This window comes from Equus asinus, chromosome 4 (assembly GCF_041296235.1).
Source record: "Equus asinus isolate D_3611 breed Donkey chromosome 4, EquAss-T2T_v2, whole genome shotgun sequence".
In the NCBI taxonomy this organism is placed as follows: domain Eukaryota; kingdom Metazoa; phylum Chordata; class Mammalia; order Perissodactyla; family Equidae; genus Equus; species Equus asinus.
The window spans coordinates 45,441,411-45,458,552 of NC_091793.1; the positions used below are offsets into that span (position 1 = coordinate 45,441,411).

The 17,142-nt window shown below is 43.8% G+C and overlaps 1 protein-coding gene across 2 annotated transcripts in view; it reads left to right on the forward strand.

The window, feature by feature from the left end:
* RFX4 (regulatory factor X4) overlaps positions 1-17,142 on the forward strand; it is a 160,752-nt gene that overhangs the window by 103,590 nt on the left and 40,020 nt on the right. For both annotated transcript variants that reach the window (XM_014865835.3, XM_070507197.1), the window contains exons 9-11: positions 9,563-9,663; positions 11,614-11,672; positions 15,504-15,648. In XM_014865835.3, the coding sequence (XP_014721321.1) occupies positions 9,563-9,663; positions 11,614-11,672; positions 15,504-15,648 (305 nt within the window). The remainder of the gene's footprint in view (positions 1-9,562; positions 9,664-11,613; positions 11,673-15,503; positions 15,649-17,142) is intronic.

The following is a 17,142-nucleotide window of genomic DNA, read 5'->3' on the forward strand; positions in this document are numbered from 1 at the left end:
CTTCATATTTAAAGTAGATTTCATGTAGCCAACATATAGTGAGGCTTTGCTTTTTTATCCAATCTGACAATTTTCATTTTTAGTTGCCATGTCTAGACCTTTATATTTAATGTAATTAATAACATGGTTGGATTAAAATTTTCCATCTTGCAAGTTGTTTTCTATTAGTTCCTTCAGTTTTTGCTCCTTTTTTCCTCTTTTTGTGGCTAGCTGTGGGTTAATTATTATTATTATTTTTTTTTTTGGAGGAAGATTAGCCATGAGCTAACATCCACCACCAATCCTCCTCTTTTTGCTGAGGAAGACTGGCCCTGAGCTAACATCTGTGCCCATCTTCCTCTAGTTTTATATGTGGGATGCCTACCACAGCATGGCTTGGCAAGCAGTGCATATGTCCACACGTGGGATCCGAACCTGTGAACCCCAGGCTACCAAAGCAGACTGTGTGAACTTAACTGCTGCACCACCAGGCTGGCCCCTGAGATAATTATTTTTTATCATTCCATTTCCTCTCTACAATTGGCTTGTTTCTTATACCTCTTTTTAAAGTTTTTTTTAGTGGTTGCCTCTGGGTTTATATTATCTTTGATTAATTACAGTTTACCTTCGTAATATTATACTACTTCTCAGGTAGTGTAAGAACTTTACGACAGTATACTCTCAATTTGGCCTCTCATTTTTCCTGCTATCATTGTCATACATTTTGGTTTTGCATATGCTATAAACTCACAGTTTATATTTTTGCTTTAGATAGGTATCTTTTAGAGTGATTAGAGACTTGGAAAACAATATTTTAAATCTAGTTTTATTCTAATGATTCCTTATCTTTATTTCTTCATGTAAATCCAAGATTTTGTGTAATATTTTATTCTGCTTCCTAAAGAATTTTCTTTAACATTTATTGTATTGTAGGTATGGTGGTAATGAATTATTTCAGTTTTGTTTGTCTAAAACAGTCTCTTTCATTTCTGAAATACACTTCTACTGGGTATAGAATTGGGGATTGACAAGTTTTTTGTTTTCTTTTCAGCGCTTTCAAGGTTTCACTCCATTGTTTTCTGGTTTGCATGTTTGTCTGTGCACATCTTTCCTCCTCTGTATGGACTGTGCCTTTTTTCCTCTGGCTGCCTTCGAGATTTCCTATCTTTGGTTTTCAGCTGTTTAAATATTATGTGTCTAGGTGTTTGTTTGTTTTGAATCCTGCTTGAGGTTTTCTGAGCTTGCTGGATCTGTGCTTTGATGTATATATTTTTGGAAAATTCCCAGCCATTATCTTCTGCTCTGTTTTCTCTCTCCTTTCTCCTTCTGGAATTTCAGTTACATGTATGTTAGACCATTTGATACTGTCCCACAATTCTTGGATGCACTGTTTCACTCTTTTCACTCGTTTTGTGTTTTTGTTTGGGTAATTTTTATTGACCTATCTTTGGGTTCACTGCTCCTTTTCTGTGTATGTCAACTCTCCTAATGAGACTGTTGAAGGCATTCTTCATCTGTTACCATACTTTGTTTTTATTTTCATTTCTAACATTTCATCTAATTCTTTTTTTTTATAGGTTCTATGTTTCTGCTAGAATTCCTCATCTGTTCATGCTGCTTGTTCACCTTTTCCATCAGATCCTTTAATGTATTAATCATGGTTATTTTAAATTCCCTGTTTGATAGTCTGGTTCTGTTGATTGCTTCATCTCTTGAGAATGGGTGCTTTTTCTTAATTTTTTGTGTGTGTCATAATTTTTGAATGACTGATGAACAGTGTGTAGAACGGTGGAGACTGAGGTAAATAGTATTTATGCCTGGAAATGGGTATACCTCTTTTTCTCCTAGGCTCTTAATATGAGAAGTTTAATCAGCTATTCAGGAGTTCACTGGGTTTGGGCTTTATTGTTGCTATGGTTACCTTCACTGCATCACCAAATTCAAATTCTTCTGGGGTACCTTGTGCTTAGGTTGGAAGCTTGTTTGTTGAGGGGGTTTTCTCAGTGTTGCTGCTCTGCGTCAGCTTTAGGCCTTCCCTGTGTACCTCTACTACGCTTGTTAGCCTGTTTGGGGCTGGGGCAAGAGGTGGGGGAGTTTCTCTGTTGTTCTGGCTCAGTCTTAAGCAAGCCCTGTGGTTTTTGGATCTCAGAGTTGGGCATCTCAGTGATCCTGTCCCACCACTGAGATAAATCTCCAATAGTCTAAGCCCATGATGGTTTCTACCAAGGTTTTTATCCTTCACCCACCTGCAGTGGATCTCTCCCTGTGCCCTGGAGTCAACAGTGTTTCCTGCCCTTCCCCTAGCCGCTTGAGGCTTTTGTCCCAAGGGAGAAAGGTCCGGGTCGGGCTTCATGCTTTTTCCACAGCAGTGGCTGCTCCCCTCCTCTGAGTTTGCACTCAGACATAGGCTTTCTTTGTTCTCTCGTCCTTCCCCTAGTCTTTCTCATGAGCACCTGGTGAGGTCTGTGGAGAAGATCTTGTGAATACCTGTAAACTTTCTTTGATCTGTGGCTCCCGGAGTTCTATACGCTCATGATTGTTCACACTTGGTGTTTAGCAATTTGTTTAAAAAAATTTGAGCTGAATTCTTTTACCTAGTTATGAGGATGTCCTGCTTTCCTCCCTCAAGCAGAGATGAGCTAGTCCAAAGTCTTTCTCTCTTTGAAGGTGCCTGTCTTTCCATAAATTCTAGGCTAGGTGGTTGGGACCTCAGCTCTCTGATGGGTTAAAGAGAAGTTCTGGTTTTATAGATTATCTGCCTTTCCAATTTTTCACATTCTAGGTGGAACAGAAGCACAACTAAATAGGCTAATGAGGTTTACCTCCAGGTGGGATTATGGTTAAAGTTTAGTCTCATGGTTTTCTGCACTTTTCAAGGGTTCTACACGATGACTGAATTATTTTTATAACTCTATGTCTATGCATATATATGTATGATCTTAAAATATACATAGGATTATAAAAATAGTATATTTATATATTATATAGTTAATATGACATATTTAGTAATATTTAATTATATTATAACATTAATTTTACTATAATATATTAAAGAAATATAATTATTACATATGAAATATATTACATTGTATTATTACATTATACATAATTATATATATATAAAACGACCCCTTTAGGCTTTGAGTTATTAAATTCTTTCTTGTGCAATGATCAAGTGAACTAGATAATGGCTAAAACTCTACCCTCATTTTGTACTGAGAAGGTACCTCCTGAGGCATTGGTAAAAGTGTGCACACCTTTATAAGATTGCTTTACATATTTCTTCACATGCTTTATAGGTATTACACACACATACAAGGCATTTATAGTTTACTATAAAGCAGCGTCTGGGGTAAAAATGAAATGCTAACCCCTGCCTTCTTCTCTATAATTGGCTTCTTTTTACAGATGTGCAACTTGAAGCTTAAGAGCTGAAATAACTTGTTCACTTTCAGCTTCAAATAAATGAAACAGCCAGGATTCAAATATTCATTAAACAAATGTTTACTGATCACCACAATGTGCTAGGCACTGAGCTAGGTCCTGGAATCCAGCATTAAGGAAGATAAACATGCTGTCTGCTCTCTTTGAGTTTATAGTCTGCCAGAGAAGACATTGTTTTTTAAATGACATAGTTAATTAAATACCAAAGCCATCTTTGGCTTACAAATACACTGCCTTTCCATTAAATCAGGAAGACAAAATTATTCCAAAGGCCAGGCTTCATCTGACAGCTGACTTTTCACAGTTTTATATAGGCATTCATCCCTCAAACTTGTTTGAGTACCGTCTCTGTGCCTGGCCCTGTGCCTGGTCAAGGGTGGAAATGAGAATGGGCTCTAGAAGTCCTCACTTACACCCCTGGCAGGCCCAGGCTGGAGCACAGCTCCCCACTCACCAGCTCAGACACACCTCTCCCTTTCCAAGGGCAGTAAAGCATATTGAAATATGCTTTCAGGTGAATAAATGACAATATTATAGAGATAACCATGAATCACACACTCTTATTTATAAGAAAGGTAGATTATTCTCAAATTTGGGCTTTTCACCTCTTGTGATCTCCTAAGTGATCCTGGCACCATGGTTGTTAATAATGATTGGTTAAGCAGAAGTAAGAAAGCATGTGTGTGTATGTGTGTGCGCGGGCACTTATGTGTGTAGGGATGGTGATTAGGCAGGGAGGACAAGACATCAAAGAAGCACAGAGAAGACTGAGGCCTGAGACTGAGATAGTAAAGCAATAGCGATGCCCTGCTGGGGAAGCAGGAAAAGGCTCTGGTCTGGAGATGGGGAGTCATGCGGCATCTACAGGTGCACAGTGTGGGTGTTTTCATCATCTGAGACGGCAATGAGATAAGGCTGTGAGTCCAGGCTCTGAAGCTAGACAGATGTGGGCTTGAAACCTGGCTCTTCCTCTTACTTGCTGCATGTCCTTGGACAAATAAAATAACTTCTCTGAGCCTGTTTTTCACTCTCTGTGGGGACTAACAATAGTACCTACTTCAAAGGGTTGATGTGAGCATTAAATAAGAAAATACATGTGAAGTGTTTAGTGCTTGGCACATTGCACTCATTAAAAGGTGCCTGTTGTTATCACCACTGTTCCTGTTATACCAGCATCACTGTTGGAGGTCATTCAGGGAGCTACCCGTATGGAATTAAGATACAGGAGAAGGGCTGAAGCTGTAGCTAGAGATGTGGGAACCCTCTGCACAAAAGTGGGGAGAAAGTGTGTCACTAGCAGGGCAGGGCAGCCCCTGGGAGTGCCAGCCTGGGGAGTGAGATGGAGGAGGGAGAGCCCAGGGAGGAGACGAGGGCAAGTCAGCAGGGAAGGAGGTCAGGCTGCAGGGTGTACACCATCAGAGAAGAGTATGTCAAGAAGAGGGGTGATGGTCAGCATCATCTGATGCTGCAGGAAGGTGGGGTGGGCCAGAAGGTAGCTCTTAGATTAGGTGATCGGGAGGCCGGCTCTTCACCTGCTCATTCGACACCAGAGCAGAGCAGCTCGAATGTTTAGGTTACTCCTAAAAGTCCGGCAGCTCAAGTCTGAGTCCCAAAATAGAATCCTTTCTGAGCTGAACCCCTCCCCACTTTTCTGCAGCTTAATAAAATCAAACAATTGCATGAAGCAAAAGGCCCCATCAGCAGTCCTGCCTACTTCCTGCTCCCGGACTAAGGCCAGCTCCCCCATTCCAGCTGCGAGTAACATCTTCTGGGCAGTGTGTCATGGGTGGAGAAAGGCAAGCCCACCCTCCCTGTTGGTCCAACAGCCAAGGATGGTCACTCTTGGCACTTCTCTGAATTTTGACCTCTGTCAAAAGAGGCCAAATATTCTGAGAAGTCTTCTCACTTAGAAACTGGGTTCAGTGTGCTAATAAGTGATACCATTTTTGAACTTTGGCTTTATTACACGTGCAGTAGTTTGAGTTCACTTGGTGTTCAACATTATTAAGCACCTCCTGTATATCAGGTGCTCTACTAGGCACAGAGGGTGTAGATAATCCCTTTTCTTTCGGGAAGACTTACTCGACTCCATTCTTTCCTCATACACCCACACCCACTCACCAGGAAGTCCTGTTGCCTCTGCCTTCAGGATATTTTAATCTGACCATTATCGCATTATTTCTACTGTTAGCACCCTCTTGTCTGGAATATTGCAGTAACCTCCACACAGATCTTCCTGCTCTGTCCTTGCCCTCCTACAGTCAATTTTCATCACAGAAACCAAAGAAATCTTTTTAAAACATATGGCAGGCGCAAGAGTGTTGAGATAGTGGGAGAGCTGCAAGAGTGGAGAGACCAGCAATTTCAAATACTGTAGTCAAGGCTTGAACAAACCTTTGAAGTTGGTAAGGAAGGGAGCTAGGCTGCTATCTGGGGCAGGAGCTTTCTAGACAGAGGGAACAGCAAATGCAAAAGCCCTGGTGAGGTGAGCAAGGGCCTGGAGAAACAGAAAGGAGGCTGGTGCTGCGGGAATGGAGTAAGCCCGGGGAGAGTGGGAGGAGCTGAAGTCTGAGAGATACGGAGGGACAGTTTGGGTACGGTCTTGTGGGGAATATATCTGAGGTCTGTCCATTTGGAGCTGGGAGCCATTCATTCATTCATTTCATTTTACAAACGTTTCTTATGTGGCTGCTAGGTGTCTGGCACTATGGTAGGTACTAAGGATACAGTGATAAGCAAAATAGACGTTGGCCCTGCCCTCTACATGGAGCATACAGTCTAGTGGGAGAGATGGGCATTAATCAGATAATCACACAAGTTAGTGTATGGTTACCAACTGTCACAACCACAGCACCCTTCAAGAAGAATAACAGGGGGCTCTGACCTAGTCTAGGGGGCTTCCAGGAAGGTTTTCCTGTGGAAGTAACATCTGGTCTGAGATCATATCAATGATGAGGAGTTGAGTGGGTGAAGAGGGGTGGGATGCTCTTGGATGAAAGGATGCCAAGGGCAAAGGCCCTGGGATGGGAAAGAAGTGGACGGAGGCCAGTGGGACTGGCATGTGGATGAAGGGAGAAAATGCAAGCTGAGGCTGGAGAGGAAAGCAAGGCTGGAGTATGAACCTTGGGTGTCATGGTGAAGATTTGGGGTTTTATCCTAAGAATCATGTAAAAGCATTGAGGAGTTTTGATCAGAAGGTGAAATAGATCAGAATTGCAAATGTTTTGGAAAAAATCCCCCTTACAACATGGAAGATGGAGTTGAGGTGGGAAGGCAAGCAGGGTGGGGTGGACTCTTCAGAAGCTGTTGCAGTGGTGCAGGTAAAAGAGGACGATGATAACTTGAAGTAGGGAGAAAAGGAGAAAACTAGATGAGATTGAGAGGTGACTTGGAGATAAAATCTGTAATACCTGGTAATGGGAAGAGAGACTATTTGAGTCTCAAAATTAGAGAAGAGAAACACTCCTACACAAAAGGAGGAACAAGCAGACATTATAAACTTCATGATGGGAGGCAGTGGGCAGCACAAGGGCCACCTACAATGTTTTCTTGCCTAAAAAATTATAACTGAATTTAAGCAAGCCTTTAGACCTAACTGCCAGTTTGTAGGAAGCACACAGGATAGATGAATAGGTTAAACGGCACTACAAGGAAGAAATTAACCAAATCAGAATGTGGGACATTCCAGGGAACAAATAACATGATGTTGCCAGTAAACCAATGGCATGAAATAGAACATAAAAAAGACTTAAGAAATAGAAGACAATATTATATGTTTTATGCCGTGTGCGGACCTTGTTTGGATCCTGATTCAACAAACTAAAAGACGTCTTTGTGAGAAATAGAGAATTTTGAGTACAGACTTGGTTTTAAATAATATTAAGGAATTACTGCTCATTCTGCTATGTATACTGATGGGATGGTGGTTTTAAATGTGTGCGTGGGTACACTTACATACATATTTAAATGAATATTGGAAATGCATACTAAGTTTTTGAAATGATATGACCTCTTGAATTTGCTTAAAACACTCCAGAAAAGAAAGAGTGGCATGCGATAAATTAAACTGGCAAAATGTTGCTAATTCTTGAAGCTGGGTCATGGATACTTGGAGGTTTATTATACTATTCTCTCTATCATGGGGTACATTTGAAATTTTGCATAATAAAAAAGTTAAAAACAAAACTTCATGGAAAGTAGAGTTCACACTGAAATAGGGAACACAAGAAAAGAACCAGGTCTGAGGGGGAAATGATGGGTTCAGTGGACACGTTAAGTTTGACGTGCCTTTGGACTTCTAAATGGAGGTGTCCTGGATGCAGCAGGTCGGGCCTTCTGAAGATCTCTGCTTCTGAGATATAAAAGTGAGTGTAGATGGTGACTGGAGCTGCAGGGATGGAAAACTGTCAAAGGAAGGAATACAGCAAGATAAGAGAGGGCCCGGGAGTAGACTTGGAAGAACTGGAAAACATAGTGTTCAGGGATAGAAGCATGAGCTTTGTGACTAAGGAGGACTAGCCAGAAGTCTGAAGGGTCACAAACGCCAAGGGAAGCAAATGTTTCCAAAAGGAAGAAGGGGTAACAGAGCCGAATGCTGCCAAGATGTCAAGCAAGCTGAAGATTAAAATGAGTCCATTGGGTTTGTGTCATGGATGGACATTGCTCCCTGTGTGAGGCTGCTTAAGTCAAGGGATGGGAGTGAGGTGAGGCATGAATGGGAGGTGAAGAAAAGGAGACAGAGAGTCTAGACAACTCTTTGAAGAAGTATGTCTGTGAAGAGGAAGAAAGAGGGTGGTAGCTTAAGGGGACAGAGTGAGGAAATAAGAGGGATTTTTGTTTTTAAGGTGAGACATTCTTGAACACATTAAAATGATGAGAGGAACGATCTAGAGAAAGGAAAAGGTGGAGGAAGGACGGTCAGTAATGTAAGGTTCCTGAGAGGGCAGGAGGAGATGAGTTGGGGAGTTGAGCCTTGGGACAGGAGGAGGGATGGCTCCTTAATTCTGTTAGGAAGTCATGGGAGATGATCCATGTGGGTAGCAGAATGCCGATGTTCTTCCTTTGAGGTTTGTTTTCCCCCAAGAAGTACGAGGTGATGCCACCTGCTGGTGGGGAGGAGGGAGTTGGGGGATTGGAGAGGTTAGGGTCCTGGAGAAGGTTGGAATTAGTCATAGAAAAGGAAGAGTATGTGAGCAGCAAAACATGGGAGGATTGCCAAGCGGGGTGGAGGTTGGTGATCATGGTCTGACAGGAGTGTTGGTGGGAGACGGAGCCAGGTCAGGGTAGGTGGTGTTGGTGGAAGGCAAAGATGGTGTGGATGTCAGCATTGGGAAGAGGTCCCTGTGGCCAACTTGATCAAAGGGGACATCATGGAGGATATTGCACCTTGGCTATGAGCAGATGATTTTGATGGTGAGAGCTTGAAAATGGTGCTCAATGTCTTCCCAACTCCAAATTCTGACCTCATATGACAAGCTGCTGCCCCCTAACGCCTCACTCCTTGGCCCTGCCCCCCACCTCCTGTTTCAAAGTAGTCCTTGACTCTCCAAATCTGATATGGTTTCAAGGTCCACGTCAGGGTTGGTTGCCAGTTAAAAAACATGCTGTTGCTTCCCAGTTCCTGCCAAACAGCAAGAAGTTTGGTGAGCCTGAGCCCAAGCTGCGTGGGCAGGCACGGTGGTATGAGGCAGACAGGGTTTCTCCCCAGTTGGGGGCCTCAGACAAGACTGGGCAGCATGAGGTGGAGAGGCCAATTGCAAAACGGCTCTCTTAGGCCCACTACCCACTGTCTTCACCCCTCACACGAGGCTCTTCAAAAACATGAAGGATGGCGTTTCGCTTGCGGCAAGAGTTGTAGCTGCCACCAAGCCTTGCAGTGGGCTTTTCCCCACACTTGCGCAAGCTGTGTCTCCCTCGTCGACCAGTGTTGGCACCAGAGCACATTCTCGTCATGCTCTTCTCAGACCCACCAGCTCTCTGCAGGGCTTGTGCTGCCTGCCCTGTCTCTGAGGTTGCTGCAGTGAGTGGCACCTGCTGGTTGCAGCCAAAACACGATTAGGGAAAATGAAACCCCATCGGGACATATTGGGAGGACTGAGCCACACTCTAGGCACTTAAAGCGTATCATTTCTCTTTCCAGCTTGACTCAGGTGATCCGAAAGTTTGCCAAGCAGCTGGATGAGTGGCTAAAAGTGGCCCTCCATGACCTCCCAGAAAATTTGCGAAACATCAAGTTTGAACGTAAGTGCGAGTTTGGGAGCAGAGGGGAAGGGAGAACATTTTAGCACCAAACATTTCACATACATTGTTAATAACTATAATAATAATAAAGGCTACCATTTACTGTTTGCCTACAAAGCACCAAGTATTATGCTTAGTGCTTTCCATGCATTAACTTATTTAATTCTCACAAAATGTTTATTACGGGTGGCACACTTCTTTTATAGAAAAGGAAACAGGCTTAGAGGTAGTAAGTAGCAGAGGCAGGATTTGCTCCCAGGTCTCCCTGTTGACACCAACGTTTCTGCTCATCTCATTTAATTCTCACGCCACCTCTGCAATGTAGGAAACAATATCCCCATTCTACAGATGAGGCTCCGAGAGGCAAAGAAAATTCCCCAAAGCCACACAGCTGGGAACTAGGGACCAGGAGTCAAACTCAAGTCCGTCTGACCCCAGAACTCAGATTTCCCTGAAGTTCCTGCCTACAAAATGCTGGAAACAGGAGACAGGAAACAGCTTCAGGGCTTCACATATTTACTTCTCTGCCTAATGAGAAAGCCAAATTAATATTTCTCATAAGGGGATTGGGACTGTGCATGTCTTCTCTGCTGAGCATCACCACTCATTCCCCAGCATCAGTCTTGCCTGAGAAAACTGGTCCTATTTCTGTCTCGATGCGTCTTGTACTTGTAGGAAGACTCACGTGCTGTTACACAAAGGTGAAATGATTTTAAGCAAAACACAGTTTTAAGATATATGTTTCTGAAAGCCCTATTTGAATACAGCTTGCCATTCGTGCCCGAAATAAGTGCCAGCGAGGAAAATGAAGGAGATCAAATTACCCTCTCTCCACAGGCAAAGCGGGCCTTTCAGACGTGCTTTGAGGCCGCCTGCAGTGTCCATCACCTATTGATAAAGCCCGCTTTATTTCATGGCTCTCAGTTCTTTTCTTTTCCCGAGCACTAAATTCCACATCACAAAGTTAAAGAAAAAGTAATTAAGGAGAAGGATTAACGATTGATCGGCCCGGAAAATTAGAAGTTCATCTGTGCCCCCCACCCCCCATTTCTCCGTCCCACGCCCTATTTTTCAAACCAAGCTGGCTCTGAGCACAAATTAGAATAATCCCAGGGAAACTTCTGCTCCTTGACCAGTTCAGAAATTAATGAGAAGAATGCCCTGCACCTGTTTTAATTATGCTGACAAAACAAACCTGTTGAGGTCTGCTGGCCCTTCCACCTGTGGGTGCCTTGGAGCGCCCTTCAAGAACGTGCAAGGAGTGGAAACACACACCACTCCAAATGACTGTAAGAATGAAGACCTGGGCAGGCACATGGCCTGTCTGCTGCGAAATCTACAGATCACCCGGCTTCAAATCACCAGCCTATTATGGCAGCATAGGCAACAGGATCCTCAAAACATGCAAATAGGTCATGGAGATCATTTGATAAAATGACGGATGAGGAATGCAAAGTCACATTGAAGGTTCAGCCCAGGGTTGCCTAAAGGCAACCCCTAGCACCACACGCTGCTGAGGTTCAATCAGGGTTTCCTATTAGATAAACTACTTTTTTAAGGGCCTTCTTCAAAGCTTCCACTTGATTCCTGCAATTATTTATGAGGAGAAGCGATTGAGCTCGCAATTAGTGAAATGAAAGACAAGTAAATAATTGCTTTTACTCACGGTTGATTGACGCCACAATTTCTCACACCTGCCAGTGTGGCGTGTGTGTGACTTTGAAATATGTACCCCAAATATCACTGTTCGGAAATAGTTGTCGAAGCCCAAATGGGAGAACGAAGAATTAAACGCAGGGTTTTGCCAGTGGGTGCATAAAATGGGGTTGGACAGTGAGACAAATCTAGGCAAATAAGGAAGCTACTTTTTGAAATCTGCCCATGGCAAATCCAAGGGAGGACCATAAAGCATGCAAATATTTCAAACTAACTCTTTTTTTCTTCTTCCAGTGTCGAGGAGGTTTTCCCAAATTCTGAGACGGCAGACATCACTAAATCATCTTTGCCAGGTAGCCATCCTGTGTTGTGTGTTCTAACTCCTGCTAGGTCATTGCACAGGAAGGGCGAATCCACAGACAACTCCCTAGAGGACGTGTCGGGTGTTTAACAGCACTCTCTCACTATTCAGTTTCTACAGATAAGGAATAGAAACATTAGCCCATCACTAGATACTTTCCACTGACATACAGAATGTTTTCCGACGTCAGTTGCCCCTTAACCTTTCCCATACATTCTAGGTCCCACCAGTGGCTGTTTTCCCTTAAGTCAGTCGGGGTTTCTCAGCCACTATTGGCATTTGGGGCTGGGTAGTTCTTTGTTGTGAGGAGTCGTGTTGGGCCTTGTAGATGTTTAGTAGGGTACCACCTTGGTTGTGACAATCAAGAATGTCTCCAGACACTGCCAAATGTAGCCTAGGGGGTGCAAGGTCACCCCTGGCTGTGAAACACCGAGATTAATGATTCAAGCAGATGAAGAGGATGATTTGTTTGTTGTGTTTGTGTCATCCAGAAGAGTTAAAGCCACGTAGTATATTATACACCCAGTTTTGTTTATTTTTTCAGATTTCTGTTCTTTTTAGCACAAAGGTGACATATGCTTGCTATAAAAAACGTTTAAGATAACAAAAGTGTATATAGTAAAAAGTGGAAGATCCCACTGTAACTCCATAGTGATAACTTGACTGCATAAAGTGTTGCATTTCTATTAATTTTGCACCTTAAGGAAGGGAATCTAAGTCTGTTGGGCAGTCCGTTAACATTCGTTAAAATATTAATGATCTTAAAGCAGAAGGGGCAGACTGGTGGCTACAGATCAAATCTGGCCCTCAGATGTGTGGGGTTATTTTTGTTTGATTTGCATATGTTCAAAAAATTTTTTCACTTAGTTGCTAACAGTTGAAACTGGGAGATGACAGTTAAACACCCAAATTTTCTGTAGAAAAATTTTAAGAGCTGGCAACCCCGGAGCTACATTCCCCCAGGGCAGTAATCAGCTGGCTGGGCTGAGCTTCTGTCCCGCAGGCACTGTCCTCCTCATGGCTCCCACTTTCTCTTACACATGGCCCACCTCGCTCATGTATGTCACCTGCCTGCCTTCTTTCCATGTTTAGGTTTGCAGCCTCTCCCTTCTCCTGTTGGTTCTTGGTTGGTGCCGGTTATTCGAGGTCAAGGTGGGAGGGAGGGATTTCTGGTTCGAGTGGCCTGAAGGAAGCCTCCGGACCAGGAGCCAGAAAGTGTAAAACTACGTGTACACACACCTCACTGCTCCTGCCCTGCCCTTGGCATAAATGGCACAGGGGGTGGTTTGGAGACCACAAGGAAACCCTTCCACATTCGGGCAAGCCAGTATAGAGACCACACCTGGGCATTGTTCTGGGAATGGGCAGAGCCTGACAGACTCAGGGAAGCAAACAAATACTGGCGAAACAAAGAAACACTGCCATATTTCCGAAAGCACGTACCTTCTGGGTTTTTTCCTCAGCTTGGAAGAGCTGGTCCTGGGTCATATCAGGGCGCGAGATGTTGTTTGGGTGCCTCTGTCTGGGGCTCAGACAGTTTAGGAAAGCCTTTGACCTGTTGGTGCACGTATAGGTAAAAGCATCCACGTCCATGCATATAACCAATGCATACACACACACACACACACACACACGCCTTCTCTCTCCACTCCCCACACAGGTAGTGTATAATTTAATCAGCAAATGCTACCTTTCCATCTTCGCTGGCCGGCTATCAGACACATTCCAGGATCAGCCAGAGGACTGGGGTTTGTGTTGGGAATGAAACACCATGGACCCCTCTTAGCTAATAGCCCAGTGAGCTTTCCTAAACACATACGAGGCAAGTCAGACTAAACAACATCTAGCCGAAAACTTACCCCAAATGCTTAAACCAAGATCTGAATATCAAGGCCCTTTTAGATATACTAAGCAAGCAGCTTGGCGTTCACATCTCAGTCGTTTATCCCACAAAAATCTTTGGTGTGCCTACTGTGTGCCAGACACTGTGCTTAGTGGTACCTGCTACTAAGTGGAAAAAAAAAAAAAGTAAACCAAGAAATAATTAAAAGTGATAAAGGTTATGAAGGAAACAGAATGGAAGTAGAGAATAATGGGGCACTTAGGTTCTATTTCGATAAAGTGGTTAGAGAAGGTCTCTCTGTGGGTGTGACATTTGAGTTGGAGCATACATGATGGCAAGGTTGCCAGGGCAGGGTGAGAGAATAGAATGTTTCAGCAGGCAGGAACACCATGTGCCAAGGCCCTGAGGTGTCAATGCAATCACTACGAAGAGAACCGACCTGAATAACAGTAGCCTCCTTTACTGAGCTCTTACTCCCTGAACTACGCACTTTTCAAACATTATCTCAAGGAATCCGCAACAGCAGCCCTCCTTCACAGGTAGGTACTGTTACATCTGCATTTTATAGATCAGGAAACCGAGGTTAATCTACTTGTCTGCCCCAAATCAATGCGCAGGTGAGCAGCAAGGCCAGGATTTGAACTAAGTATATTTGAATCCAGAACCCAGGCCCTTTACATTTGCTTGTTTCCATTATCATTAGAGACTGACCCAATTCACATTCATATATTCTAAGCCTCTGTGACCTTCAAAGAGTTCTACAAGGATTTAAGTGAGATTTCCTTGCGCTCAGACAGTCTGGGTGTAAAAGGGGTTGTCAGTAGTTATGTTTGCCTCGAAATTCACAAGCATTAGGGGACTTAGAATGTCTATGTATATTTGAAATCCCGTTTTTCATTTCATGAAAGACATTTTTGAAAATATGTAAGTGAAGGAAGTGATTCTGGAGATGTTTTTCTTTGCTTTTATCGGTATTGTTCCAACTTGGTAGTTCCAAGTATTGTGCCAACTTCCAAGTTTAAGTTCTAATGAGGGTTGCTGAGGAAGCCACAGGTTAAACACATACATACACACACGTATTTACATTAATAAACAACTGAGTCTTAAAGTGTGCTTTCCCTTTTCTTATATCTCAATTATTCATATTTGTTTTAGTCATTATAGTTACATAAAAAACAAAAAGCAAAATCAGGGGGCTGGCCCGGTGGCATAGTGGTTAAGTTCACATGCTTTGCTTTGGTGGCCTGAGGTCCACTGGTTTGGATCCTGGGCACGGACCTACACATCGCTTATCAAGCCATGCTGTGGAGGCATCCCACATACAAAACAGAGGAGGACTGGCACAGATATTAGCTCAGGGACAATCTTCCTCAAGCAAAAAGAAGAAGATTGGCAACAGATGTTAGCTCAGGGCTAATCTTCCTCACCCCCCAAAAAAACACAAAACCCCACAATGTCAGAAAACTAGGCCATAAACTTCTTCAGAATGTATTTGTATGAAAAATATACACTGTAAAATTTCTGAAGTTAAGGCTTTCATAGGCCCAGGAGTAGCAGGACCATTCTTAGATCTGGGCCTGTTGCTTCTCAGGCGCTAGAGGCACACGGGTTATTAAGCACAGAGCTCCTGTCCCACAAGCTTATATCAGAAGGCTGACAGATCTCTGGGCTTCATCCCATTGTTCCATGGGGTCAAGACCAAAGGGGCTGGGAACACCAGGGTTTGGTCTAGCATAGGACACCTTGGGGTAGTTTCTTATAAAAAGAGATGTGAGGAGAGAGTCACCAGGGAAAGCAGTGTACGGATCTTCTGAGTTATGGAGTCATCTGCTGACTTCCTGATACTGAGTTTTCCTAAATTTCAAAGTGGTTTGCAAAATACCATAAGCGGATTCATTAAAATGGCCTAAAAGGAAATAAAGTGAAGGGGTTTTAACCTAACAACCCGTGAGCTAATGAATTGATTGCATTGGATTACAGGCATCTCGAACAGTGATCCACAGTGCAGACATCACATTCCAAATGCTGGAAGACTGGAGGAACGTGGACCTCAACAGCATCACCAAGCAAACCCTTTACACCATGGAAGACTCTCGAGATGAGCACCGCAAACTCATCATCCAGTGTAAGGTGTTCCACCAGGGATCGTGTCTTTCTGTTTGTTTTAAAAAGAAAAAAAAAAGTATCTTGGTGGATATCTAAGTGGAATTCCCACCCTGTCCCTCTCCCTAGGATCCCGTCCCTCTTATCATTCCTGTTAAATGGGTCAGCCCAGATGGGAGGGTTAATTGATTTAAGAGGACATATGTCAACATTGCTGGGGGAAATGGGGGTTCTGGTGCATTGGGCAGCACACAGTGTCATGCAAAAGGCTCCATACGTGACCCTCAATGCCAGATGTAGTTCCATGGGTGGCATAAAAAACAGAGCAAGAGCTTGTTGCCTCTGTCAGTGTGTGTCAGCCTGGAGGCAGCTGGATATGCTGCCTGTTTTCAGTGGAGGGCCATGTGAGTCGGCCCACCTCTTGGCAGGTGACCCTTTAATCAAATGTTTGAGGAGGGGATGTTCGTGTCCCTGTGGACAAAGACTGCAGGAATACTGCTCCAAATATTATCCTGATGTGATCAGGTTGGTTGTTCTTAGTAGAAGAGGACATGAGAGTGGCAGAGAACACCACTATTCTTAGTATATCTCTGCCATTCCTCAAACGCCCATCATAGCCTGCTGCCCAGGGCATCCCCCAGCCCAGGGACCCTGGATCAGGCTCTGTTGACTACTTCCTTACTTTGCTCAGCCTTCCATTCTCATACCTCTGGGGGAAAGTGGACATGGGGGTGGGAAGGGTGAGTCCACACTCCTCCTATCAGCTCTCAGAAAGGTTGTTGCCAAGAGTGTCGGGAGGTGGACCCAAGATCCTAAAAGTCATGTCATTCAGGAAGCTACAGAGTGGCTGTCCTCCCAGAAGAAGCCCCTGGCCCCTTAGATTTCCATCCACTGTATGCCTCTCACACTGTTGTCTTGAGGGAAAACTTTCTTCAGCCAGCCTAAGCATGTTATGTTTATAAACAAATAAAGTTCCCTAAGATGTTCCTCTTAGAGACCTCTTTCCCACTGAGACCTTTCCAAAAGCAAATGGAGCAGCTGAAACATTGGACTACGTCGACCTTCACTGGGGCTTCTTTCTTGGTTGACCCCAGAGCTCCTCTCAGGCTCTTATTTCTTCCTCTGCAGCAGCCCCCAGCCCGCTTTCCCCCTGTGAAGAATTTTAGAGATTGTCACTAAAATAAATCAGCTTACAGAGTGCCTAGTCCATGCTAGATCCTGTGTCAAACCCACCACATGCATGATCTCATTTAATCTCCACATCAACGTCAGGAAGAAGATTCTCTTATTGCCCTCCCACCCTTTTGGAGATAAGAAAACTCAGCCTCACAGGGTTGGCGAACCTTCCCCAAGGTAGCCGAGCTGGACCTTGAACCCAAGTCTAGTCTCAGCTCCACTACCATGCATTAGTGCCGCTCACTTTGTGGAGGAGCAGAGGAGACAAAAATGATGAGACATGGGCAAGTTTCAGAGGTTTTAGAATCTTTCCAAGTTCTTACAGTCATGCTTCCTGTTC